At 40.3% G+C, this 25506-nt stretch overlaps 4 protein-coding genes and 1 long non-coding RNA gene across 6 annotated transcripts; 2 read left to right on the top strand and 3 right to left on the bottom strand.

The window, feature by feature from the left end:
* Positions 1-223: 223 nt before the first annotated feature.
* dhps (deoxyhypusine synthase) lies at positions 224-7178 on the bottom strand. Its single transcript, XM_029438586.1, has 10 exons — positions 7010-7178; positions 6128-6327; positions 5548-5703; positions 5316-5437; positions 4929-5025; positions 4446-4532; positions 3993-4098; positions 3796-3899; positions 3258-3383; positions 224-2524 (listed from the first exon to the last, which is right to left on the bottom strand). Exons 2-10 carry the CDS (start codon positions 6320-6322, stop codon positions 2429-2431), a joined length of 1089 nt encoding a protein of 362 aa, XP_029294446.1. The 5' UTR covers positions 6323-6327; positions 7010-7178; the 3' UTR covers positions 224-2428.
* Positions 7179-8274: 1096 nt separating this feature from the next.
* On the top strand, positions 8275-9842 carry LOC115012614 (guanine nucleotide-binding protein G(I)/G(S)/G(O) subunit gamma-7-like). Of its 2 annotated transcripts, none has more exons than XR_003832707.1 (2): positions 8275-8915; positions 9608-9741. XR_003832707.1 is itself a non-coding variant. In XM_029438315.1 (2 exons), the coding sequence occupies exons 1-2, from the start codon at positions 8811-8813 to the stop codon at positions 9734-9736; spliced, it is 231 nt and encodes a 76-aa protein (XP_029294175.1). In that variant the 5' UTR covers positions 8297-8810; the 3' UTR covers positions 9737-9842. The 2 variants fall into 2 exon arrangements, 1 of the variants encoding a protein (XP_029294175.1); XM_029438315.1 differs by having other exon boundaries at positions 8297-8915; positions 9611-9842.
* Positions 9843-9982: 140 nt separating this feature from the next.
* fbxw9 (F-box and WD repeat domain containing 9) lies at positions 9983-15072 on the bottom strand. Its single transcript, XM_029438314.1, has 7 exons — positions 14389-15072; positions 14153-14300; positions 12439-13453; positions 12072-12220; positions 11312-11515; positions 11133-11198; positions 9983-10821 (listed from the first exon to the last, which is right to left on the bottom strand). The coding sequence occupies exons 1-7, from the start codon at positions 14544-14546 to the stop codon at positions 10747-10749; spliced, it is 1815 nt and encodes a 604-aa protein (XP_029294174.1). The 5' UTR covers positions 14547-15072; the 3' UTR covers positions 9983-10746.
* On the top strand, positions 14200-15190 carry LOC115012615 (uncharacterized). Its single transcript, XR_003832708.1, has 2 exons — positions 14200-14489; positions 15020-15190. It is a non-coding gene; the product is annotated as an uncharacterized LOC115012615 (long non-coding RNA).
* A 1568-nt stretch (positions 15191-16758) lies between these two features.
* Positions 16759-22567, bottom strand: LOC115011786 (deoxyhypusine synthase-like). Its single transcript, XM_029437025.1, is given in 12 exon segments — positions 16759-16854; positions 17139-17264; positions 17886-17921; positions 17923-17990; positions 18069-18174; positions 18271-18357; positions 18662-18758; positions 18995-19116; positions 19269-19433; positions 19631-19827; positions 20662-20801; positions 22380-22567. Coding segments are annotated over 12 exon segments (1428 nt in total).
* Positions 22568-25506: the final 2939 nt, after the last annotated feature.

Below are 25506 nucleotides of genomic sequence, written 5' to 3'. Positions count from 1 at the left end.
GGAATAGCAGTTTGTACCGACATAGGAACGCCCAAGTGTGTGTGTGTGTGTGTGTGTGTGTGTGTGTGTGTGTGTGTGTGTGTGTGTGTGTGTGTGTGTGTCTGAGGTTTTGGGAAAGTTGACCTTATCCCAGTTCCAATTCCACTTCTCCATCTCCGCTTCCAAAAAGAAAAGGTCACCATTCCCACCAAAAATAAGACACTCTGACACTTATAAACAACTCTATGGGGGGAAAAAAGTGAATATATTATATACACATTTGACACAAAAACTACAGATATTTCCATTCCAAAGTCTGCAAATATAACTGGCTGTGTGTAAAGGATATGGGAGCAGTGATTAGCCAGAGGAAATATCCACTCCCACAATAGCAGCCTGATGTATTGTAATGGGAAATGGCTTTATCATTGTTACTACATCATGCGGTTGATTTCGCTAAAGAAAGCAGAACGGGAAAGAGACAAGAGTCCCATACTGAGCAAGCTGTAACCAGACATGCGGAAGTTGTGATGCTCTTATGAGCCCCTCGGGTGATTGGAGGGAAGGATCTCACGTACAGCATTAAAGGAATACATCAACCACCAAATGATCATTTGTATATCAATTACTCACCCCGGGTTACCTTCAATTCTCTCGCATGCCTCCACCGTGAGCGGAAAAAATGTAAAACAGTTGTGATGAATTAAAGTGAGCATACGACTGGGTAAATGAGACTTGGATTATACTGCACTAGTTGTGTGAGTTTGTAAACAGATATCGTTGCTGTTGTTAAACGCTGTCCCCCATTTACTTTGGGTTCTTTGCTCACCTGTGGAGGCATGCAAGTAAAACTTAGTTTCCTTTAAGAATTCAAGGTAACACGGGGTAAGTATATACAAATGAAGTACTTCTTTAAGGTGGCTGGAGGCGCTCACCAGACATTAAGACATGTGCCACAAGGACTGCATTATATTCAGAGGTGTTTCTCATATTTTTTCTTTTATGGAAATTGTCAATAAATTTAGTTGGTATCTACTTTTTAACTCATTGTTAAATTGAACACTTGTTTTACTCACCATTGTGTATTATATTCAAAAGTGAATTGTTCTGCTTTATATGCATGCCGCCATTCATCCTCCTTACATGTCTTTAAACATGAAATATGGAAGTCACAATCTTCCTTCTCTGGACATTTTGGGATTTGTTGTTTCCAAAGACCAAACTGAATTGGAAAGAAAGCTTTTAGATGTTCTGCACTGAATAAGCTACAGACTGATCTTAAACTACAAAACATGGTAACCCTGAACACGTTTAAAGCTATGGAGAAATATGTTGTCTGTAGGGACAAACTATGTGTGCCTATTATTATTTTGGAGCTCTGTGCTGTTATTGGTGAGATTAAGCTGGTTAAATAAAGGTTGAAGAAAATAAATAAAACCATTCATGTAAATAAAACATTAGAAAACACCTCTCAATATAATGTAGTCCAGAACAACTCTTTTAACTATGACCTCAATAATAAACATATAGCTAAATTTACTTAAACAATTTAAACTTTGTTAAAGGTAGAATTTATGCCAGAGCTGTTGTATTGAAATTGCATTAAATTGTATAAGTATTCCATAATAAAGTGGACACTGAGTCTCTCTGTTACGAGAACAACAGCAACACTTTAAGCAGTTTACACACACACAGCTGCAAACTGTATATATTACTCTAAATATAATTTTGCATCATAATATCTTGTGTGTCTGTAATGTATTTGTTATGTCCTTTGATACGACAAAGATCACAAACACTGTCATGTGAAATTAAGTGTCACATGATGGACCACTTGTGGCCATCTCACACAGACCTACTGCACAAAAGGCTTTTTGTAGTGGGATGAAATTATGATTTCTTAAAGTTATACAGGCACAAATTTAATCCTGTAAAACTGACAGTGAGATAAAAACTGAGAAGCAATGTGGTAATATACAAGTGATGTGACCGTGTGTCATGCCACAATTAAAATACAATAAATCATAACTCTTAAATAACATCGCCACACACGAAAATCCGTACACTGCCTTTTTAAAGAAATCTTTTAACTGTCAAGCCCTGGGTAAACACACACACACACACACACACACACACACACACACACACACACACACACACACACACACACACGGTTAAAACATGATGCATTCTCAACAGTCTCTTTGGTACAAGCAATAGCATGCTACACATACTACTCCAGCTATCTGAAAACCCTCACTGACTCCCATTAAACAAGGTTTTCAATTGCAGCATTGTATTTAATGCTGCTACTTAAAGTTGCCTATCATGTATTTTCAACAGAAATGTTTATAAGATCTAACTTAAATCTGCCAATAGTCCAACAAGGGAAGATCCAGAGGAACAAAGTTGTTGTTGTTTCGAACAGAGCACTTGAGGGGCCAAACATTTATTCTGTTGTCTTGTCGGCAGTCAGCTTGTCAGCGTGGAAAGCGAAGGTCTGGGACACAATCAGAGGGAAGACTAGAGAGGCGTCTGCATACACCTGGGAACAGAGAAGGGAGCAGTGTACCACGTTTCTGTAATGTTGTGTAGTGTGTTACACAGTTAAGACACTAAATTGATGCAAGTCCCTGCTTTTCATATTTATGTTTTAGTGCTTTGATCAAATGCTGTGAAGACACTGCCACCGTGTGGCCGAAAGGTGTCAGAAACACACATTTTCTTTCCTGCTTCGAGGATCCAGCGAACTTTACCTGGTGACTATTTCTGATGTGCTATAAACCTATTTCCTAATACAATTTTTCGCAAATAAAAGTGTATTCAAATGGAAAATAATGTTGAATTAAGACACAGAAAACTTACGTCAGCTGTAGGTTATAACTTAATGGAGGTTAATGCCATTCGTCATGGATGCTCTGCCTATTTATTTATTTTAACGTGTTATATGAACAGCTACTGACATTTATGGATCAAATCTGTTTAGTGAAGTGGTTTTCAAATGTGTCACAGTGGCATGATGCTGCCTCAGAGTCACTGCGTGTTTGATGAGAGCTTTATAAGATTTTTCACTGAATGTCAGCCAATCACTATCAAAGAGCACTGATCCACATCTGAAAACAGTTCAGGTGCGTTATGGGGGCTGCCAAAAAGCATCTGGGAAATATATTAAATAACTAAGTAAAGAGCTATCTCAAAAAATAAAAGCATATGGAACATAATGTTGACATTAGCCTTGGTCTGGTCAAGGCCTATACTGCCGGTGTAAATATCGGTACCTTCACAGGTTTGGCATCTGTTCTGATTTTGCCCCAGGATACAGCCTCATCAGGTCTGGCCCCAGAGTCAGAGCCATCGAACTCCTGACCCGTGTTCACAAACACCGCATGGTCAGCTCCATTTCTCTGGAAGGAGCCAGAGGAGACACAGATTTGAACAGATTTGCAGCAGACAGTGGTTCAAATTGGCACAAAAAAGAAGTGCTATGATGTTGGATGTTACAGGGACTGTGATAAATGCAAATGCACATCCCACTGCTCTGTTTGCATGAAAGGTTTTTTTACATTTGATTTCATGCAAATAGCGGTGTTTTTCATTCTATAACTGTTTTCTTAAGCATTAGATTTGTTTAAGTCACAACATGGATCAGCTTGCTTACAGTCCTGTAGTACACAGTTTGCACAGTATTTGAGTAAATGTACATTTACACCACTCAAGACCAACTCAATTTCTTTGCAGAATTATGTATAAAAGCTGATGCAAAGTCACGTACGAGTGCCAGAAGGTACGAAATTAAGATCACATGACGTTAGTTACCATAAGATTAGCATTGGATATGTGATGTTTGACCAGACCTCCTCCCAGGATGATCATTCCAGTTCTTTTGGCAAACACCGCTTGGCCGTTCAATCTGCGAATATCTGAAATAAAGTCAACATACGTGATATGACCAACTTGTAACACTTAAGACAGCTGCAGTGATCCTTTTCTGTTCGCAGTAATGTTGCCGTTACCTTCCACTATGTCCAAAACCAAGCCAGGGTTCTTAAAGGAGTGGAAGTAGAGCATGTCTCCCAGAGAGCCGTCTGTCAGAGCGGGACTGAACACGGGAATGTTATTCTGAAACAGAATATAAAACAGCACATTTACTGACATTTACAATACCCTGTACGTAGAAAGTAAACCGAGTCAGTTGACGCAGGATGAAAGGAGTAACAAAGCAGAAGTACAGCAAGTTCAATCAACAAATTCATAATGGTTTTCTAGTTCAATGATGTCACTAGTGCCAACGAGTTCACCAACGACACGATTCATTCTTAATGCATATAAAATGGATAACATTTATGAATGGATGAGTTTAGCTATGGCAGCAAATAAATGTGCTTGACAATCTTCTATATTGTCAGAATTTTGAGCAATTTGTGCCCTCGTTATGTAATACATTACCACTATAAAACAGGACTCACCTTGTACGCCCAGTAGTAGACAGAGTCAGTATTATTGATCTCCTTGCCAAGCCGATGGATCATTTTTGAGGGAGTCCAACTCGTGCCCTAAAAAATAAAAAATAAAAATAGGGCAAATATTACACGATACAGATAATATTATAAAATAGAGGTGTCTCGGTGAGTGGGTAAGATAAGCTGTGTTGCCTTTGAGCTGCCGGCTACTTCAAGCTACGCTATGGAGATTTCCTGCTTTTCTGTTTTACATCAAATTAAACTGAATATCTATCAAAACAAGACATTTTAAGATTTTGATCACTTAGATCACTTTGGACTTTGAGAAACCGGGATGGACATTTTTTAGATCAAATGATTAATCGATAATGAAAGTAATCATTAGTGGCAGCCCTAATATAAAAGCAGAATTTCGACTAACAAATAAGACTATTTCATAAAACTTGCTGGGTGCAACAGGCAAACAATATGCTAATAAGAGAGACCCACCTCTGTTTTCTGCTCCAACAGCATCTGGTCCAGGATGGGCATCAGCCAGTCTTCAAACTTACAGTAGTTGTCATTGGGCACCAACAGATTCCCTATCCTACAACCAGCGAGGACAGAGGCGGAGGGAGAGATGAAGGGGATTAACAGGGACCAGACATAAACAACCAAATTAGGGAATCTGATCTACGTATAAAATAAGACTTCTAAAGATTCGTAACCTTAAAAACCCCTGCATCATGTCCTTTATCTTTACGAGTATATAGCACATATGCTATTCACAATGTTATGGTGACATATGGTAAAATGCCAGCTTTCTGGCAGGCACCCTGATCAGCAGCATTCTGAGGATGTGAACGTGAGAGGTGTATTGCATCAGCAGTTGCCAACCTATTGATGCCCTTCAGCCGGAGCTCCTTGCCAGGCATGCTGAAATCCCCCAAGTATGTGTGAGCCATACACTTGATGAAATCCTCCTCTATGCCTCCGGCTGTGGTGACAATCACATCCACCTAACACAGAGTGACAGGACAGATTCTGATAAACTAGTCCCCATGTTGAATTTGTCAAGTTGTTAAGATGTTCCCTGAGATGTAATTATGACGAGTTTATAAATGTGTACCATTTTGTGCTCTGCCAGGTAGCGGATGCTCTCTCTGACTCCGGAGCTGATGAGGTTGGAGGTGTAGCCCAGGAAGATGGTGCAGCCCGATCTGCTGCGGTATTCATCGGGCTCTTTTGTTTCACCCTCCTCCACTGGCTCAAGACGCTTCTCTATCTGTGAGTGTGGAGACAACAATATTACAAATGATCATACTTATGCTACTAAATCTGTAAAATGTCAAATTGTCAGCTCACCCAAATTAAAACATTTAACTAAAACATTTATCTCTTCTGTTATTTAGCTATGAAGATGGTTTTCGTTTCATGTGCCCAAATTTTTAAATGTACGTCTGAGATTTCTGCCTCCACCCTGATACAATAGAGGAGAATGGAATATAGTTTGTTGTGCTTACATCACTGGCATGTTACTTAACTATTACTAAATAAATATCTCTCTTACAAGAAACAGTAGCCATGTAAATCTTGATCCACAGAAGAAGCTGATGGTTTCCATTACAAATGTTTTAATTACAAAATAGTTTTAATATTGGCACACTTGTCTGAAAAAGCTGGGTAAATAAAACCAAAACTATCTGCACCATGAGGTTAATCTCCTGGATGGCCAAACCCAAGCTGCTGGCCTGGAAGCCTGTGGTGATGTAGGAATCCATCACTGCCTGGAGATCAACCCCCTTGTTGAAGTCGTAGCCTCGGATCTTTTGCATGTCCTCTGAGAGGGGGCAACTGGGCTTAAGGACGGCCTCCATGGCGACAGAAGGGGCATGGTCCGTCATCTTTTCTGCAAAAACAAAAAGAACATGTTATTGACGTGGTTAGATGCCATGTAGAGCCCTGATTGAGTAAAAATGGATGTAATTTCTTTACTCTGTGGTGACAGGTAGCAGCCCTGCTCTGACTGACCAGTACAGGGAAACTGAGCTGTGTCTGAGCTTCCCAGCTGCTTCGCAACATGTGTCTAACAACTGAAAAGGAGATTATAAAGCGATCTTAAAATACTCAAAATCACTGAAGGTTTTCTAAAAACATACTGAAGTAGGAGGAGCAGGAGCTCTGGCAATGACAATGACACTAATCAACAGAGAGTATTCACAGGAGGCATTCAGGGGTGTGTCAAGTATAGGCGCTGGTTTTATTTGGCTTATTTTAACACAACTGTAATACATCAATATCCAGTTAAACCAGTCTGACACTTATCAAGCTGGTTGGAGAGCGCCTTCCTAAAACAAATCATTTGTTTACTGCATTGTTTTCATGAGTTATGTACAGTGTATAATGTGTAAATCATTCAGATCCCTTCACTTCAATCTTTTGCAGAAGTATCAAACACTGAAGTCCCTCACTAACGGATTTAGACCCTTTATTCAGGCAATGTGGTATGATGCTAGCTAGCAGACAAGCTAACTGTGAGATAGATTTGTCCCATGGACTGACTTTAATCGAAGATATGAATAAAAACATACCAGTTATTGAAGAGACGTCAGTTAAAGAAGATGGTTGTGTTGTAATCGGCTGTCATCGGACACAAGAAAGACGTTCAAAGATTGCATGTAAACAACGCATGGGTCGCCTGCGGCAAACAAGCTCCTGCTACGGAAAGTGCAAAGGGACAAACATGACCATAGTCAAACCTATAGCGCGAAGATGCACTATTCTCTTTCTAAACCAGGGGTGTCCCAACTAAGGCCCGCGGGCCAACTGCGGCCCGTGGTCCATTTTTAATTGGCAGCAAATTCTAAAAGTCTAAGTCTTAACTTTTGCGTTACGGAAGAGCTGCTCCGTGCTGCAGCAGTTTTGATCTTACTGGTCATCTCAATACTGAACAAGAACCTACCGCGCGCATGAAATCATTCTGTGTGAAGCTCCGTCTCTTTGAGACACAACTACGCAACTTCAATGTTGCGCACTTCCCCACTCAAATATGTGAACAAACATTTTCTGTTAACTCTGAACAAAAGCAGATAGAGAACCAAAATGAGCGACAGCATCTCTGTGATGTCCTTCGTATCTCAAACACCAAACTTACTCCTGACCTGCAGCATCCTTCAGTCCAAAGTGCAGCATCACTGCTCCCACTGAGTGCACCGCTGTTCCCATTATAGGAGAGTTAAAACATATATTACAAAGTATTCATGTTAATAAGCCCATTTTTTAAATAAATTCAGTCAATTAAAGTTGATAACATTTCCCTCATCATTCCTTCCACGTTGATTTTTTTTTTTAGGCAATATACCTCAAAAGTATGAATGGCCCAGCCCGTATATTTTTCTGTATGTGGCCGTCTCTGCTATAGTATATGCAGTACATACATTATTTTATGATTATACGCTACAGTTTTATTTTCTATTTATTTTATTGACCTTATTCAGTTATTTTTAATAATTAAACTTAGGGATGGTCTGAATAAGTAGGCCATACAATACTTTGTATTTAAGAGTTAATTACTCCATTAAAAATAGAAATGTACATAAAGTTATCCAGTATTACTTAGATAAAGTTTATTGTAATCCGTATAATGTAAAATGTATCGAATATACAATTACTCATTGTGATCTGGTTTCTGTCACAGCTTATACATGTACATTATTGTACATAACAGTGTGATGCTGATGCCCTAACCTGCACCTTGTAAGCTACATAAACTGGACAAAGGTGGATTAAATGATTATATGTACAGCAAGCTCTTTTAACTTTAGCATTGCATAACATTTTACAAGAATATTATGTGATTTGCAATTAAAATATCACTCACAACGTAACTAGAAACTGCAACTGCATTACAATATTTCCAGTAAATTCCATAACAAATTGAACTATAAGAATACACTTCAAAAAGCCCACATTTCTATTGCATTGCATTTACAGTCAGCTGCACCTTTTCTTTTCGTTTAACAAAAAAAACACAGCAAACACATATTGTAGCTTAAAGGCAGCAAGCATAGCTGAAGCATAGAATAATGCCTAAACCAATAATCGTTTCATCAGTGGTGGCTGTGAAGTGATGTGTGATGTTTGTGACATTTCCAACACTGTGCTGCATGACCTTTTATATCACAGAGCCTTTGAACGGCCCCCAACAGTGAATAAAAAGGGGGTACAGTACAGGTGAGAAAGGAAAGTCAGGAGCTTCTCTGACGCCTGCACAACCTGTTTGGATTTAGGTAAAATACTGCTCTAAATCACTTTCCTGCTGCTCCTTTTGGTTTTTAAGAAGGATATTGAGTCCAGATAGCAATATTTTTGCTGAGTCTTTATACTGACGCAATGTCAGGAAAGACATGCAGCAGCAGCAGCAGCAGCAGCAGCGTTATTCATGCACAAAAACTGGTGGATCAACTTCGGGTGGAGGCAAGCATGGAGAGAATAAAGGTATGTAAGAATCTGATAATAACTACATGCATGCTAGCTTCATCTTAACTATGTTGAAAAAAAAGTACACTAAAGACTTAATCTAAGTATACTTAATGTACTCATGATTATGAATTAAAAGTGGGCTATTTCTGGTGTATTAACAATGTACTTATTATGCCAATCATATAACATTAGTAACCCTTTAAGATGCACTTAAGTTAACTTAACTTTTCTGAACTAATCAGTACTTCTAAAAAAAATACACTTTAATCCAACTATAAGTGTATTTCCATTATATTTTGGGGGAACTTGCCATTCTAATAAATGATATATTAAATGCATTATCCACACATATTGATTGCATTATAAATATATTTCATGTATATTTTAAGTGTATTAATAGTTGTTTTATATTTTAAAAGTACATTTTTAAAAAGTACAGTATTGGTAAAAAAGAAAGAAAATAAAGAAAGAAAAAGATGTACTGTGGTATATTTAAGTTCATCTTAATGGTGTCTCAAAATAGTAGTCAAGTAATTTTAATACATTTATCAAATGCGCATTTAAGGATACTTATACTTAAATTAAGTGTACTTTTTTGTACCGCCACGTTGCTATTATTAACAATGTCGAATACTTTTGACATGATTATTTTAGTACTACAATGCCTGAAATCCTGCGAAATTCCACCCTGTTCACCTTTATCTCAGCAGATCTCCCTGACAGCAGCAGACTTGGTCCGGTACTGTCAGGATCACCGGCGCAGTGACCCTCTGCTCACCGGCATCGCTGCCTCGTCCAATCCTTTCAAAGATAAGAAGACCTGTGTGCTGCTTTAACACTTCTAAGTAGAGATGAGCGCCACAGAACTGACTGGCATACGGCGTGCAACCACAGATTTTCTACTGTCAGATGTGTTCAAGATAAACCTTCTAGTATCGTGAATAATCTGCTGCCACTGAGATAACAATTACATCTCATTTTAAGCCTAAATTAAAGACAGCACTGGGCATAGGTGTGTAGGAAATGTGAAAAGTGCAGATAATGTTTTGCAAATTGTAAATAGTTTCAGTTTTTTTCACTTAAAGACTTTATTTATTGTTGCTTCTTTACATAACATATTTAATTTATGTATCCCTTAAAAGGTTTGACCTCAACCTTCAAATGGTAAGGAATTATATGGGTAACTTGACTCAGGACTCAATTAAACAATTTGAAATTGTAGTAGCTGCTTTGTTCATTCAGCACAAAGCTGTTACATCAGAACTTCCCAAAGGGCAGAAAACACATCCAGCCAATAATTCAGTCAATAGTATTATAATAGTATAGTATTATATATATATATAACTAGTATTGTGCAATCAAAAAAATCTCTCTCTCTCTCTCTCTCTCTCTCTCTCTCTCTCTCTCTCTCTCTCTCTCTCTCTCTCTCTCTCTCTCTCTCTCTCTCTCTCTGATTAGCACTGAGAAATGTGTTCAAATAAACAGTTTTACAAATACAATCGGTGTGTCACAGAGGTTTTGGATACAAGTATTTTACTGTACATGACAAGCAACTAATGCTTTTGGTACAATTTCATAGAAGAACTTCTTCAAACGCCATGTCCTTGAATGTTTTGAGTATTGGCCCAAAATGGTTTATGACACACTTTCCTGAGAGCCTGAGAGAGTTTTTGTTTGTAGAAACATACATAACATTTCATGTTCATTTCTTACGTTACTACTAAGTCTTGATATATCCAACCAGCCAGCCAGCTTGCTTTCTTTGATAGTGTTGTGTACTCCAAAATGCTAAAAGACCAACATGGTGTTTTGTAGGCTTCGCACACAGTTTGCAGGTCTTGCTCCTTTATTTTCTGGGCCTCCAGACTTCCACACACACATCCCCTGAGGCTACAGCGAGGACTCCAGCCTGCACACTCAGCTGACAGTTGAAGACAGACAGGCGGAGTAAGGGTGAGAGAGTAAAGACATAGGGAGGAAAAACATTTCAGGGATGAGAATGAGCCTGGATGTAATTGACAGAGAGAAACTAGACAGACAGCTCATACTGTATTCAATATGATTTTGTGCTAAAGGTAACTTTTTTACTATTTCGATTTTTGCTTTTTGGAAAATCGTTTTTTATACTTAATTTGCTCTTACGTTACAGGCCTTATTAAATAAATAAAAATGATCTTTATATAATTGAAGTTACAATATCATTTTCAGAGGTAAACATGTTTCACTACTAACCCCATTGACTCCAGCTTGGTGGCGCATAGTGCATAATGTCCTTGGAGGAGCACAAGGGATATGTACCTGCAATACAGACAAGAAATCCATTCATTCATCCAACCAACCTTTATTTATATCATCGAGGGGCGACCCTCATTTACAATGACTTCCAGTCAATTACAAAATCCTCATCCTACCTTAACAGTGCGATCAGATGAACAGGTGTAGAGGCTTCCAGGGGACTTGTGGATGCCGGTGACCAGTGCTGTGTGTCCCACATCAAACTGGGACAAGGGTTTTACAGTCCCTGTCTGCATGGAAAAGGAGTGCAGCATGCCACTGTTGTCTCCTGCCCATACTTCACAGCCACTGTAGCTCATGGACAGCAGGTAAGAGCTGAGCTAGAAAAAAAAAAAAAGGGGGGGGGGGGGTTGGTTTGAGTTAGTCTTGGTTTACAGGTGCAAACTTAAAGGAATACTTTATCCACAAAATGACCTTTTGGAGATCAATTACTCACCTTGTGTTACCTTGAGTTCTTGAAGAAAACCTTTTCTCTCATTACTTCACGGTGAACTTAGAATCCAACAACAGAATCGGTCTTGATTCATTGAAGTAAATGGGGGCCACGTTTAGTCGGTATGCTCACTACTTCCCACACATGCATTTTCACTAAAAGCTCACCATTTAAAACACTTTGGACGGACGAGTAGTATGCCTGTGTGAGACTGTTTGTACGGAAGTATTTTAAATACTTTTAGCGTAGTAGTATATGAAGTTGTGAGCATACGACTCGATAAATGAGACTTTTCTCTGATTTTGGATTCTTCACGGAGCCATGGGTATGAGAATTCAAGAATTCAAGGTAACAAGGGGTGAGTAATTGATATACAAACGGTCATTTTGTGGGTGAAGTGTTCCATTAAGAAACCACACGTGTGTCTGTGCGTTTGCGTCTACCCGAAGTTTCTTCAAGCCCTTGCATGCCCTCCGGTCATAGACAGCCAGAGTGCAGTCTTTACTCCCAGAGATGATGTACTTGTCATCTGCAGCTAGGCACATCACAGCGTTACCATGGAGACGGAGGCTTTTCACCAGAGGTTCAGCAGCTGTAGACAAAATGATGTCATAAATTACCTCAGAAACTACATGATTTGCACTTAATAATAATTAATTTGATATGTAACTGCTATTAAAAATAAATGTAAGAATGTTGATGTGAGAATGATGTGACAGCTCTATCATCACATTTCTAAAACTAATGATTGCACTTTATGCACATTCTGCCGCTACATTTAAATGCAAGTTACATGCTCAACCCTCTCACCTCTTGTGTCATACATGCTGACCCTCTTGTCAAATGTACCAGCCAGCAATACATCCGTCTGACAGGACAAGCAGAGGACAGCGGCCCCAGCTCTGATCAGGCCCCTCTCTGCACCACCTGCCTGTAGGTCCCACAGCCTCACTGTGCTGTCGAAGCCCCCTGAGGCCAACAGAGGTCCCTGAGATGCCAGGCACCAGACCCAGCCTCGATGAGTGCTGAAGTCCCCCTGCCCTCCCAATGTGTGTAGCAGCGTGCCACCCGAGCCGGCCTTTAGATCCCACAGTTTAACATTCCAGTCTCTGGAGCCTGTGGCGCAAACCGCCCCCTCTCCCCCCACAAGGAGGACTGAGTTAACCTGGGCAATGTGGCCTGAACAGAGGGTGGTGCACTCCAGCGCTGGGGGTGGGCTAGGACTTCTGGGGGGTTGATGTTGCTCTACCTCTACCTGTCTTCCATTATCCAGATTTCTGAGGTCTGCCAAGTTCTCTTGGTAATTTAGAACATCAACTAGCCCCTCATGAGCATCAAACACCATCCTGTGGTTCCTTTCTTCTACCATTAGTGCTGCTGGATCATCATCCAGTCTCTCTTCCAACTCCTGTCTTAATCTCGCCAGTTGGTCCCCACCTATGATGGGCTGCACTTCATCCTCCTCACCGTCCATTGCCACCTCCATTCCTTCATCAACACCATACGCAACCTCCTGCGCTTCCACTCCCACCCCTTCTACCTCATCCTCTCTACCATCTTCCTGTCCTTCTACAACTGGTTCCCCTTCTCTTTGCTGCTGCCTCACTTGTTCCCTTTCCTCCTCATCCTCTTGGGTCTGTCTGGCCACGACATGAGCTTGGCCTGTCCAGCAGGTTATCATCTGTTCCATCTCCAGGCAAGCAGAGGGCCAGTCAAAGTCTTCCCTTGGCCCCACTGGAAAGCCAGGTCGGGATCCTATTAGCCTGTGTGCCCGGAGCTGCCAAGCGGTGGTGTCCTTACTGACATTGCCCAATGCTTGACAGACCTAAAAAGAGGAGGAAGAGGGAATATTTCCAATATCTGCTCGACTGATGAAGCCGTAAAGGTTCCCTGTGGCGTTTCTGACCTCTAATAGCATTATGTAGCAGTTATTTAACAAGTTTGTTTGCTCTGTGCATGTTCAAGGATACATGTGCACATTCCTGCCAATAGTTTCAAACTTTTCCACTGATCTACATGTGGCAATAGTCAAGAAACACAGCAATGTGCCAACAAATGTTGGGAAGAAAACTGCTTGCTAATGAACATGAATGTAAACAATGCATGATCCAAAATACTTATTTTGGATAACAGCTTTGCAGATGTTTTACAATGAAGGAAATGCACTCAACAGATTTGTTAGACCTTAAGGATGAACACAATGTTTAGTAATGCCTAAGGTTAACATAACGCTTGCATGTTTACTATAAAACTCCACAGGGCACCTTTAAAGAAAACATTCTGTGAAACTATACTTCTTTTTTTGTGTTTTATCTGTCATGGAAAAATACACAAAGGGAACACCTAAACAACTAACTTTATAGAGGATTCATAACACTATTTCAATTTTGAGAGTGTAAAGAGAAACAGAGAAATATATCACATTGTGATAGAATAATATCGGGATTGAACAACACAAATTAGCCAACAAAACATCTTTAAAAGAATTTTATGGAAGCGATGGGCCTAAAAGTCTTTAACTAACCTTTGGCAGCACAGTGATGACACACTGAGCAGGAAGGTGTGAGGCAATGTGGGTCACCATCTCCCATGGTAAAGACAACAAGCCACTGGCCTCAGCAGAAGCTGAGGGGCTAACCTCTGATGAGAATTGGGGACCAGCAGGCAGAAGACTGGAAGGAATATATAGATCAACCTGACTTGCTTATGTATCCCATATCCTTGTGCAACATCAACAGCCAGTGTGAAAGAAGGCCTTACCCCTGCAGGTCAGGCCCAGAAGCTTCAATACTGGGAGCTTTCAGCGGGTCAGGAGACGGTCCACCCTGGTCACCGTTTGTCCCTGCCTCCGATTCATACAGGTTAGCCCTGACCTCAGACATCACCTTCTTTCCTCTCTGCACAAGACCACTACTCATATACTGTACGCCAGCATTACCTTAAGCTAACGTTACCTCTATTTTTGTATTGTCGGCTGTACGCGTTTTAATACATAAGACCTAAACTATTGTGACAATGAAACTTGACAAATGTTAGCTCTTTAGGTTAGCTTAGCGTATGCTAAATTTGTAACGTTACAATTCTACCCTACCCCACGCTACCCGTGAATGAAATCCTTTTCGGTTTCGCCAGATGGTTGTGTTTGCAATGGATGAATGTTGAATACATGTATAAAAAAAACTGTCGTCACAGAAAAAACGACTAACTGTCGTTAACTACGACAGCAGGTTAACGTTAGCTTCTAGTACTGCTATATGTTATTAATCATTAAGTCCAGCCGTTCACAATGACAGCCGCTGGTCATAAGTCGTCGCCTGAGTTTAACAAAATGGTGAACTCTATCCGTAAAGTTATATAAGCCAAAGTATGACTGAAATCTTATTTATTGCAGGAATATCAACTGTTGTCAAGACGAACTCCTGGATGAACTTCAAGAACATCCTAAACACCACTTCCGTTTCCGGTCTCCCTTCGCTCAAATCGTCATATCATATTTAACTGTAAGACTCCTTTTTATTGTTATGATTGTAATAAAAATGTTTTATTAAGAATACCAAGAATACCCAGGTTTGCTTTTTTCCTTCAGTAGTGTCATTTGCCATGTTGGTGCAAACAAAGCAGAATTTAAAGTGGCAATATATATGTTTATCATCATTATGAAGCAAAGATTTCACAATTTAATGGCTGTCATATAATGACACCATCTAAGCCGCTTTAATTATGTAATTGTGTCCGCCAACAGGTACGATCTCCCGGGAAATTGAATAGCGCTTTAATATTCCAATGTTCTTTTTAGGAAACATGTTCTCAAACAATTATACACACAGCCAAACAAAACAAAATCATGTACATGTAAAGTAGAAATTCACACGTGGGTCATTTCAGAATTGGAGGACATTTCATGTCTCACATATAAAAAATCTAATAATCCATGCCCAAAAAGCTAAACCATGCACTTGTTCTGTTAAATATACTTGTCTTGAGACAAAATGTATATAAAGTTGCAGAAAAAGTTCTTTCAAAATATTATTTAAAATATCAAATAGCTCTCAAACACCCCTAAAATAGCATTTTTCTCTTGTCCCAGCTTCTTGCTGACCAACTTGCATGTCAAATATAACATTTAAAATAGGGTTTTTATTTACTCTCTTTGGTATTATTCTATTGATATATGTCTCTTGTAATGTTAAAATATTTTTTTTAAATCATAAACATATTTTAAATAACAGTAATTTTGAACTCCTACACTTGGGGTAAGGGCTCATTCCCTACCCGGAGTAGGCAATCCACTGGTTTCCTGCTGAGAGCAATGGCCTCAGATTTCGAGGTGCTGATCCTCATCCCAACCGCTTCACACTCGGCTGCGAACCGATCCAGTGACTGCTGAAGGTCACAGACCGATGATGCCATCAGGACCACATCATCTGCAAAGAGCAGCGATGAGATCCTCAGGCCACCGAACCCCTCTCCTCCACGACTACGCCTCGATATCCTGGCCATGAAAATCACAAACAGGATTGGCTAACATCCACTGGGAACGAGTCCGACTTACTGCCAAGTATCCGGACACAACTCTCGCTTTGGGCATACAGGGATTGGATGGCCCTCAGAAGTGACCCCCCACCCCATATTCCCGCAGCACCTCCCAAAGTATCATCCGTGGGATCCGTGGGACCTCCAAGATCGATTTAAAAAGTTACTTAAATTAACATTAAACCAGTTTTATCCAAAACTACATGAGTATTTAATATAAATGTGACTTTCTTTACTTAATAGTAAAGAGTTTTATTGAAGAATGTTTTTTCTGCTGTATGAGGATGGGTCACAGGGTTGCACAAAACATGGCACACAACAAATAAAACGTCTAATAAAAAGTGTACATTTGATTCCTTAGCTGGCCAAATCACTTTTTTTGATTGTTTATTATCTGTTTTTCCTAAATACATAACAAAAAAGAATAAAATAAAAGGTTCATTTTTCAAAAGTGTTGATGTCTAACTTGTCCTCCAATTCTGGAATGACCACAAACTCTCTTCATTAAAGTTATAAGCTGTTGTCGCATGTTTTATTTTCAAAAGCCAAATTACAGAGGAAGAAACAGAACAAAAAAATAACGTTTCCTTTTTCTGTTTACTTGTTTTTCTTGCCAGCTGTCATCTTATTAGCATGAACTGCAAAGGTCTCTGCCACCAATAAGGGAAAAATTATGGAAGCATCAGCAAACACCTAGAAAGACAGAAATGAGAAACTGTGGATTAAAACATCAGATAACAATTCTCAAGAAGAGCGTCTGTAGACGCAATAAATTAGGTTTGCTTTGCTGTACATGGAGATAGGGATTCTTAAAATTGAAATGTAATACATTTACTTGCCTTTGTAGAAAGAATAAAAGATCTATTGGGCCACCGATTATTTAACAAATCGAGAACAGACTATTGAATATCTATATCTCTAACATTAAGAATTGAATTAAACTTTGACATTAGTATGAAATACTTTATATCAAATACCTTCACAGGTTTAGCATTTGTTCTGATCTTGCCCCAGGACACGGCCTCATCGGGTCTGGCCCCTGAGTCACAACCATCAAACTCCAGAGCCGTGTTCACATACACCGCAAAGTCAGCTCCATTCCTCTGGAGTGAGACAAAGCAATGTATCATTGAGTCTGCCACAAATGCACCACAGCATTTACAGCCCCACAATGTGGCGCCACTGTGGAAGGCAGACTTTGATGCACCCACACTAAACTTTCAACTGCATTTCTTCACAGCCTTTTGGAATATAGATACAGTACAGCCATGGCAGAAATGTGAAACAAGCCTGGACCTCCAAAATCTTTTAAATGAAACAACAGGAAGAGTTACCGAATGTTAGTTTCTAGTGTTGCTAATGATATCAGCTGTTGTGCTTTTTTAAAACCAGTTAGCTGGCAGTGATGGAGGTGTGTCATCAACCAAACAAATTAACCATCACAGCAATATTTGATGTGGGACATATATGGACCAGTTCACCTCCATAAAAGACAGGTGAATATCTGCAGTGCAGAACAAGTACCAACAATAATTTTGATTGCATGGATTGCATGATTCATGCCAAAATGCTCCCCTACCGCTCCAACCACCACAAAAAATAATTTCTCTGGAAGACTTTTTAAATCAGCTTTATTTCCTCTCACCCTTCTGAAAGAAAATATATATCTACAAGTACAAAACATATTTTTGGTTTGGGACAAAATCAAAATGCAAAATACTTACCCATGTATTAGCATTGCATATGTGGTGTTTAGCTACAGCCTCCTCCAAGGATGATCACCCCTGAGCTGTTGGCAGCCACTGCAAGGTTGTTCAACTTTGAAACATCTGGAATCAAACGCATTTTGTAAGACCAACTAAAACCACAGAGACAAATTAAGTAAGCACAAATAACGCTTTTTTTACCTTCAACTATGTCCACTATCAAGCCGGGGTTCTCAACTGAGAAGAGGTAGAACATGTCTCCTATAGCGCCGTCTGTCAGGGCGGGGCTGAACACCGGGATGTTATTCTGAAAGAGACACCAGAACACTGCTCAGTAACACTACAGTCACTTCACAGTTGCTGCTGTTCTGATATCACTAGCCTAATGTAAACCATGACTCACCTTGTAGGCCCAGTAGCAAACAGATTCAGGGTTGTTGATCTCCTTGCCAAGTCGATGGATCACCTTAGATGGAGTCCAGCGAACGCCCTGACAGAAGTTGACGTAAATAAGTAAATAAAAATAAGTAAGCTAAATGAGAGGGCTAAAAGAAGAATTAGGACATGATAATGGATCGCACAGCAATAGAAAATCCTCCTTCATGATGTTTAATAATGGTTGGCCTTGTAGAGCCAAATGCAAGATTTGATTAAGTTCTAATTAGTTCAGCCAATTATGTAGGTATCATAAAAATATATTTGTGTTTTTTTTAGTATATTTTATGAACGTGCAGCAACAGTCCCTGCGATTTAGGACATTTGAGGGGACACAGTTCAAACAGGAGTCCACACACCTGAGTGTTCTGCTCCAGCAGCATCTGCTTCAAAATCGGCCTCATCCATTGGTCAAATTTGTCATAGTTGTCTTCGGGCATCAGAGTGTTTCCAATCCTGCAGCCAGAGTGACACACAGGTCATCACATATCGCATGAGACAAAGAAAACCAGCAAATCCTTGCAATTGAGAAACTGTAACTATGTGTGTCTTGAATAATCAATAAACAAAAACGTTTGTTTGATACATTTTCTGTCTTTACACTTTGTTCACGTCTTTGAAATCATTCTCTATTCAGTTTTCAGCCAAATTTGCAAGGTGTCATATTCTGATTTTCCAACATGTTTTCTCACCTGTTCAGGCCTTTTTCATACAGATCCTTGCCAGACAGAGTAAAGGCTCCTAGGTAAACCGGGCCCAAACACTTGATCAGATCCTCCTCTATACCTCCAGCTGTGGTCGCTAAGACATCCACCTAGGCAGAGAAAGAAATGTATAGTATTAGGGAACACATGTAATGTGTTGTTTTGTAGCATAAGACTATACTGTATATTCCTCAGATTAATTAATATCATAGAAGACTACTAAATCCTGGTGTTAATGCTTCATAGTTTAGCAGAGTTGTACCATTTTGTGTTCTACAAGGTAGCGGATACTCTCCCTGACTCCACAGCTGATGAGGTTTGAGGTGTAACTGAGGAAGATGGTGCAGCTCCTGAGGCAGGGGCAGGTGGATGGGTCTTCATCAACAAATCCGTTCACCGCTTTCATAGGTTGCTGACGCCTATCGATCTAGAGGTGGAGTGGATTAGAAAGACTTATAAAAATAATGAAAACATTAGATCATCATTAATAAAGCTGTTTGTTTACGCACAGCTATCAGTAAATAAATGCTTCTTGCATCATCAAAAATAAAAATACATTCTAACAAAAGTAAAAAAGTTTAACAACAATTCATCGAAGTTCTCCCTGTATACCATCAATCTCACCATGTTGTTGATCTCCTGGATAGCCAAGCCAACATTAGTAGCCTGGAAGCCTGTGTTGAAGTAAGACTTCAGCAGGGCGTGGTGGTCCACTCCCTGGTTGAAGTCGTAGCCCTGGACCTTTGGTGTATCCTCTGGTACGGGTGTGGTCTTCCTGTCTGGAAACCGAAGTGATGGATGGATATGGTGTGCCATATTGACTGAAAGAACAATAAGATACAGTCATGAATTAGCCATGAAAGTGTAACTATAAAACATCTATATTACTTGTTTGTAAATGAGCTATTTCCCATTAAAGAAACCCATTAAAGGTTTCTGCATGTCTATGTAATCAGCTCAACTCAGTGGTCGTGGCCCCCATGAATTGTGTATTTTGAAGCAGGTATTGCTCTAACAGCAAAGTAACATGTTCTCAAACTGGTTATGAAAGTATGAATGATGATTTTGTTTCAATGCTTAATTAACTTGTCATATAAAGACCAAAACCTAAATCAGCTGAAGGACAATTTGTAAGATCAAAAACATGTCTGAACGTTGGACCAGTGAGGCTCGAAAAGACAGAGCTCCTTTTCCTTCCGGGAAATCAACATCGGCACCTCTGTTGTTTCCCCGACTCGGACTGCAAGTAATCTGGGTGTGACACTGGACGACCAACTGTCCTTCGGTGCCAACATCGCTGCAACAACCCGCTCCTGCAGACACACTCTGTACAACATCAGGAGGATGCGTCCCCTACTGACGCAGAAGGCGACGCAGGTTCTTGTCCAGGCTCTGGTCATCTCACGCCTTGACTACTGCAACTCCCTCCTCGCCGGACTGCCTGCATGTGTCATTCAACCTCTACAGCTCATCCAGAATGCAGCAGCCCGACTGGTCTTCAATCTACCCAGGTTCTCCCACACTACACCGCTTCTCCGCTCCCTTCACTGGCTACCAGTGGTGGCCCGAATCTGCTTCAAGACTCTGGTGCTGGTTTTGTCATTTTTATGTACACTGTTCTCTCCATTTTTAGTTATGGATGTTCTAGGGCTGACCTGACACTTTCGATGCTATACGCGGTGTCATGGCTAATGTAACTGGTACAGGGACTGGTGGTGGACAGGGGGTCAGGATACTATCTCTGAATACTGGTGGGTTGAATGCTCCGGTGAAACGCACAAAGATTATGACACATCTTAAAAACTGGAATGCGGATATAATGTTTATACAGGAGACACATCTTTGTAACTCTGATCAGCGAAAGCTGAATAGGCCGTGGATTGGACAAATGTTTCATTCGCAATTTAACCTAAAGACAAGGGGCACAGCCATTTTAATTAGGAAAAATGTAAATTTCACTCCTACTAATACAATTTTAGATCCAAATGGACGTTATGTCATCATTTCTGGCACACTCTATCAGAAGCAGGTCATCTTAGTGTCTGTGTATGCTCCCAATTGGGATGATCATAATTTTGTGAAATCGCTATTCTCCACCATTCCGGATTTGAATTCCCATCTATAATATTGGGAGGAGATATGAATTGTGTTATAGACCCAACACTAGACAGATCTAGTTCCAGATCCGTTGCGCTCTCTAAAACGGCACAGACTATCTCTGCTTTTATGGATCACTATGTCTACGTCGACTCGTGGAGATTTTTACACCCCTCGGTTAGGCAATACTCTTTCTTTTCCCATGCACATCGTTCATACTCGCACATAGATTATTTCATTGTCGATAAAACATTTATTTTGTCGATTGTCTCAGTTCATTACTCACCGATAACTGTATCAGATCATTCATCTGTGATCTTGGATCTTCACTTTGATCATAAGCCTAAGGAATTTAGATTCTGGTGTCTTGACCCTCTTTTAATATCTGATGCAGGCTTTTGTGAGTGTATTTTGGAATCAATTGCATTCTTCTGTGAGACCAACCAAAATGAAGAGACCTCTGCGTCCCTACTCTGGGAAACCCTTAAAGCTTTTCTTAGGGGTAAGATCATCTCGCATACGTCTCATGTTAATAAAATTCGTAGAGCACGCCAAAGAGAGCTGGAGGAGGCTATCATTAATCTAGACAACCAACTCTTATCCACTCAATCACCTGATATATTTAAGAACGGATGGGGCTCCAACCAGAACATGACCTTCTCCTAACAAGAGAGGCTAAACGACTCCTTCTACATTCACGAGGGTCTATATATGAACATGGAGATAAGGCTGGCCGTCTCCTGGCCCCAAAGACTAGGGTGGCCTCGAATCAAATCACCCAGATTCGGGATGAGTTGGGCTCTCACACTTCCGACCCGGGAGAGATTAATAACATCTTTAAATCGTACTACTCTCGTCTCTACACATATTGAATCCCCTGATAGTGAAGATCAGCTACTTACATTTTTTGATAAACTAGATATGCCCAAGATTTCGACTAATGACCAACAGATACTAGATGCCCCCCTGCAGCTCGCTGAGATTAAAGAGGCAATATAGACCATGAATAATGGCAAATCACCGGGTCCTAACGGATACCCGGTAGAATTTTATAAAAAATTCTCAAATCAACTGGCCCCATTACTATTAGATATGTTTAATTTGTCATACGACCTAGGCTCGCTGCCACCCACCCTTATGAAAGCCTCTATCTCTCTGATCTTTAAGAAGGGCAAGGACCCGTTGAGCTGTGCATCATATCGCCCAATCTCGCTCCTGTCTGTAGATGTGAAAATACTCACGAAGATTTTTGCTTGTCGGTTGGAATCTATTATACCCTCCATTATCTCGGAAGATCAGACGGGATTTATAAGGGGGAGGCACTCCTTCACAAATGTCCGAAGACTTCTCAGCGTCATCCACAGTCTGCCTTCTCCTGCCGAACAAGAGGCTGTCATATCTCTTGATGCTGAGAAGGCCTTCGACAGGGTTGAGTGGGCCTATCTGTTTTCTGTCCTTCGACATCTGGGCTTCGGTCCTGGCCTTATCTTTTGGGTTAGACTTCTGTACTCTTCTCCTCACTCCTCTGTATGTACGAACACCCAGCGCTCAAAATTCTTCCCTCTTTTCCGAGGGACGCGCCAGGGTTGTCCGCTTTCCCCACTACTATTCGCAATTGCTATCGAGCCATCGTCAATTGCTCTAAAAGCAGAGAGAGGAATTAAGGGGATTCAGAGGGGGGATATCGAACATAGGGTCTCGTTATATGCTGACGACCTGCTTCTGTATGTGCGCGATCCTATAGCTAGTAATCCACACATACAAATTAAACATCCAAAAGAGTGAATGTTTCCCTATCAACCAATCGGCTACAGAGTTACCTCCGTTGTCGTTGCCTTTTAGAATATCCAACTCAGGGTATAGATATCTAGGCATGGCAAACACGCAGTCTTTTAGTGCGTTACGAGAACAAAATCTTACTGTCCTGACGGCAACAGTCAAATCTGACCTACAAAGGTGGGGTCACCTGTCACTCTCTTTAGCAGGAAGAGTTCAGACGATAAAAATAAACATACTGCCCAGATACCTATACATCTTCCAATGCCTACCTATTTTAACCCCGTTGTAATTAACACTCTAAAGCTCTGGGCACAAGTTAGATGTCTCTTTGGTTGGCTCACTCTTCCTCAAGCAACTCCTGTCTGTAATAACTATCTATTTTTACCAGCCACAATTGACCCCCGATTCTCTTACTTGGAGAGGGAAGGCCTCCGCTGCATAAGGGGAGTTATACATTGATGGCCTGTTTGCCAGTTTTGACCAACTACGGGAAGCCTTTCATTTAAAAGGATCTGATTTTTTCAGATTCTTTCAACTAAGGGATTTTGTTAAGACCCACTCTCCACAATTCCCCCAAACCCTGCCTCCCAGTGGAGTGGATCTGGTACTTAAAGCAAGAACTTTATCTAGACGCCATGTTTCTTATTTTTATGATCTTTTTTCTCCGGTTGATGAATCTGCCATTAATAAGATTAGAACTAATTGGGAAAAGGAACTACAGATCACCCTCTCTGATGACTTTTGGAGCGAGGCCCTGAGAGCCGTCAACTCATCCTCCAGTTGCGCTAGACTTAGCCTAATACAGTTTAAAGTTCTCCATAGACTACATTATAGCAAGGCTAAGCTCTCCAGGATTTATCCTGATAGATTGGATGACAGGTATGATAGATGCTCCCAGGTCCCCTGCGACCTGACTCACATGTTCTGGTTGTGCCCTAAATGATCTACCTTCTGGCAATCTTTCTTCGAATGTATTTCTGAAATTGTAGGTCTAAAAACCTCTCCATCCCCTCATGTAGCTATTTTCTGTAGGCCCCCAGATGGAATCAACATGACAAACATCAAAACCAATGTCATTGCCTTTACCTCCTTGATTGCTCGTAGGAAAATCCTTCTCTTGTCTCTTCTATGTCTCTCCTAAAGTTGAAAAAAATTAAGTTTACTCTCCGGGGTTCTTCAGATAAGTTTTATGCTCAATGGAGACAACTGATTAGTTATGTAGACCGTCTTCCCCCTTGATATAGTGTTGCTGTAGGGATTCTCCCTGTATCTGCCTATAATTCCAATATTTCTACTCCCCTGTCCACCACACATGCAGCCCATGTGCCATCCCCTGATATATGTGTTAGTATGTGTACGTTTACATGTGTGTATGTATGCAGGTATGTGTATATATGTGCATGTATATTATTGTATCTTTCATTTGGTATGTAATTGATGTACTGTTGCCTTATTGCTCCGGGAGAGGGGTCGGTGGGATGGGTTGGGATGGGGCTGTGTTGAGGGAAAGTGGGTTATTTTGTTTAAAAAAAAAAATGAAAATGCCTTATTTGCTTATTTACACTTTTTCATGCGAATAAAAATATATATATAAAAAAAAAAAAAAGACTCTGGTGCTGGCCTACCATGCTGTGAATGGATCAGCCCCTTCCTACATCCACGCCATGGTCGAACCCCAGCACGTTCACTTCGCTCTGCATCTGCCAATCGGCTTGCTACTCCCTCACTACGAGTGGGACTCAGATTCCCCTCAAACAAAACCCACCTGTTTGCTATCCTGGCTCCAAAATGGTGGACAGCAGACATACCTTCACACCCTCCGTCGCAGACTGAAAACTCACCTGTTTCAACCGCACCCCGTGAATGAAAAAAAACAAAATAACTGTTCTTTGTATGTTGCACTTATATTGGTTTAGCTTATTTATAGCTAATAGTTGAATTTGTATTCTATTGTTTCTGTATGTTGCACAAATTGGCTATTTGAAGACAGTGTTCATTTATACGATTGTACCTATTTGAAGCTATTGTATTTACAAGATTCTTGCTGTTCGGAGTTGTATCTCCATGAATGTTTGCACTTTTTGTACGTCGCTTTGGAAAAAAGCGTCAGCTAAATTAACTGTAATGTAATGTAATGAAAAGCCAAAATAATTATTTCTAATGATGGCAAATACATGTCTCACAGTGTAAACAGGTGTGAAGTGAAGATTTTAAATGCAATATGTAACATACAAATATGACTGTTAGTGTCCCTTATCTAATCACTATTTGTAATGCATGAAATAAAAGCTGTGCAGCCATATAAGACTGGAAGCAACTATAATGTTCAGTAAGGCAGTAAGAAAACTAGTGAGTAGTCTCTGTATATATAACCTGCTGACAGTGCCAATTGTGACCTGGAGATATTCTCAATACACAAGAACCAGAACAAATTGGAGTCAGAGACTGCAAACCAAATATACATACAGTAGAAGTAAATAAAAGACTCTCTATTCAATTAGGTGGCAATTGAAGGCCTAAATGCATGCCATAATAATGTAGGGACCAAGTAAACTGTACAGTTAATTCACAAATCAAATCAACATTAAATGAACAAACATATAAATTAAACAAGTTGGGGCTAG

This window comes from Cottoperca gobio, chromosome 8 (genome assembly GCF_900634415.1).
Source record: "Cottoperca gobio chromosome 8, fCotGob3.1, whole genome shotgun sequence".
NCBI classification, from domain to species: Eukaryota; Metazoa; Chordata; class Actinopteri; order Perciformes; family Bovichtidae; genus Cottoperca; species Cottoperca gobio.
The sequence above is the reverse complement of the archived record's forward strand: the minus strand, read 5'-3'. Positions and strand labels throughout refer to the sequence as shown.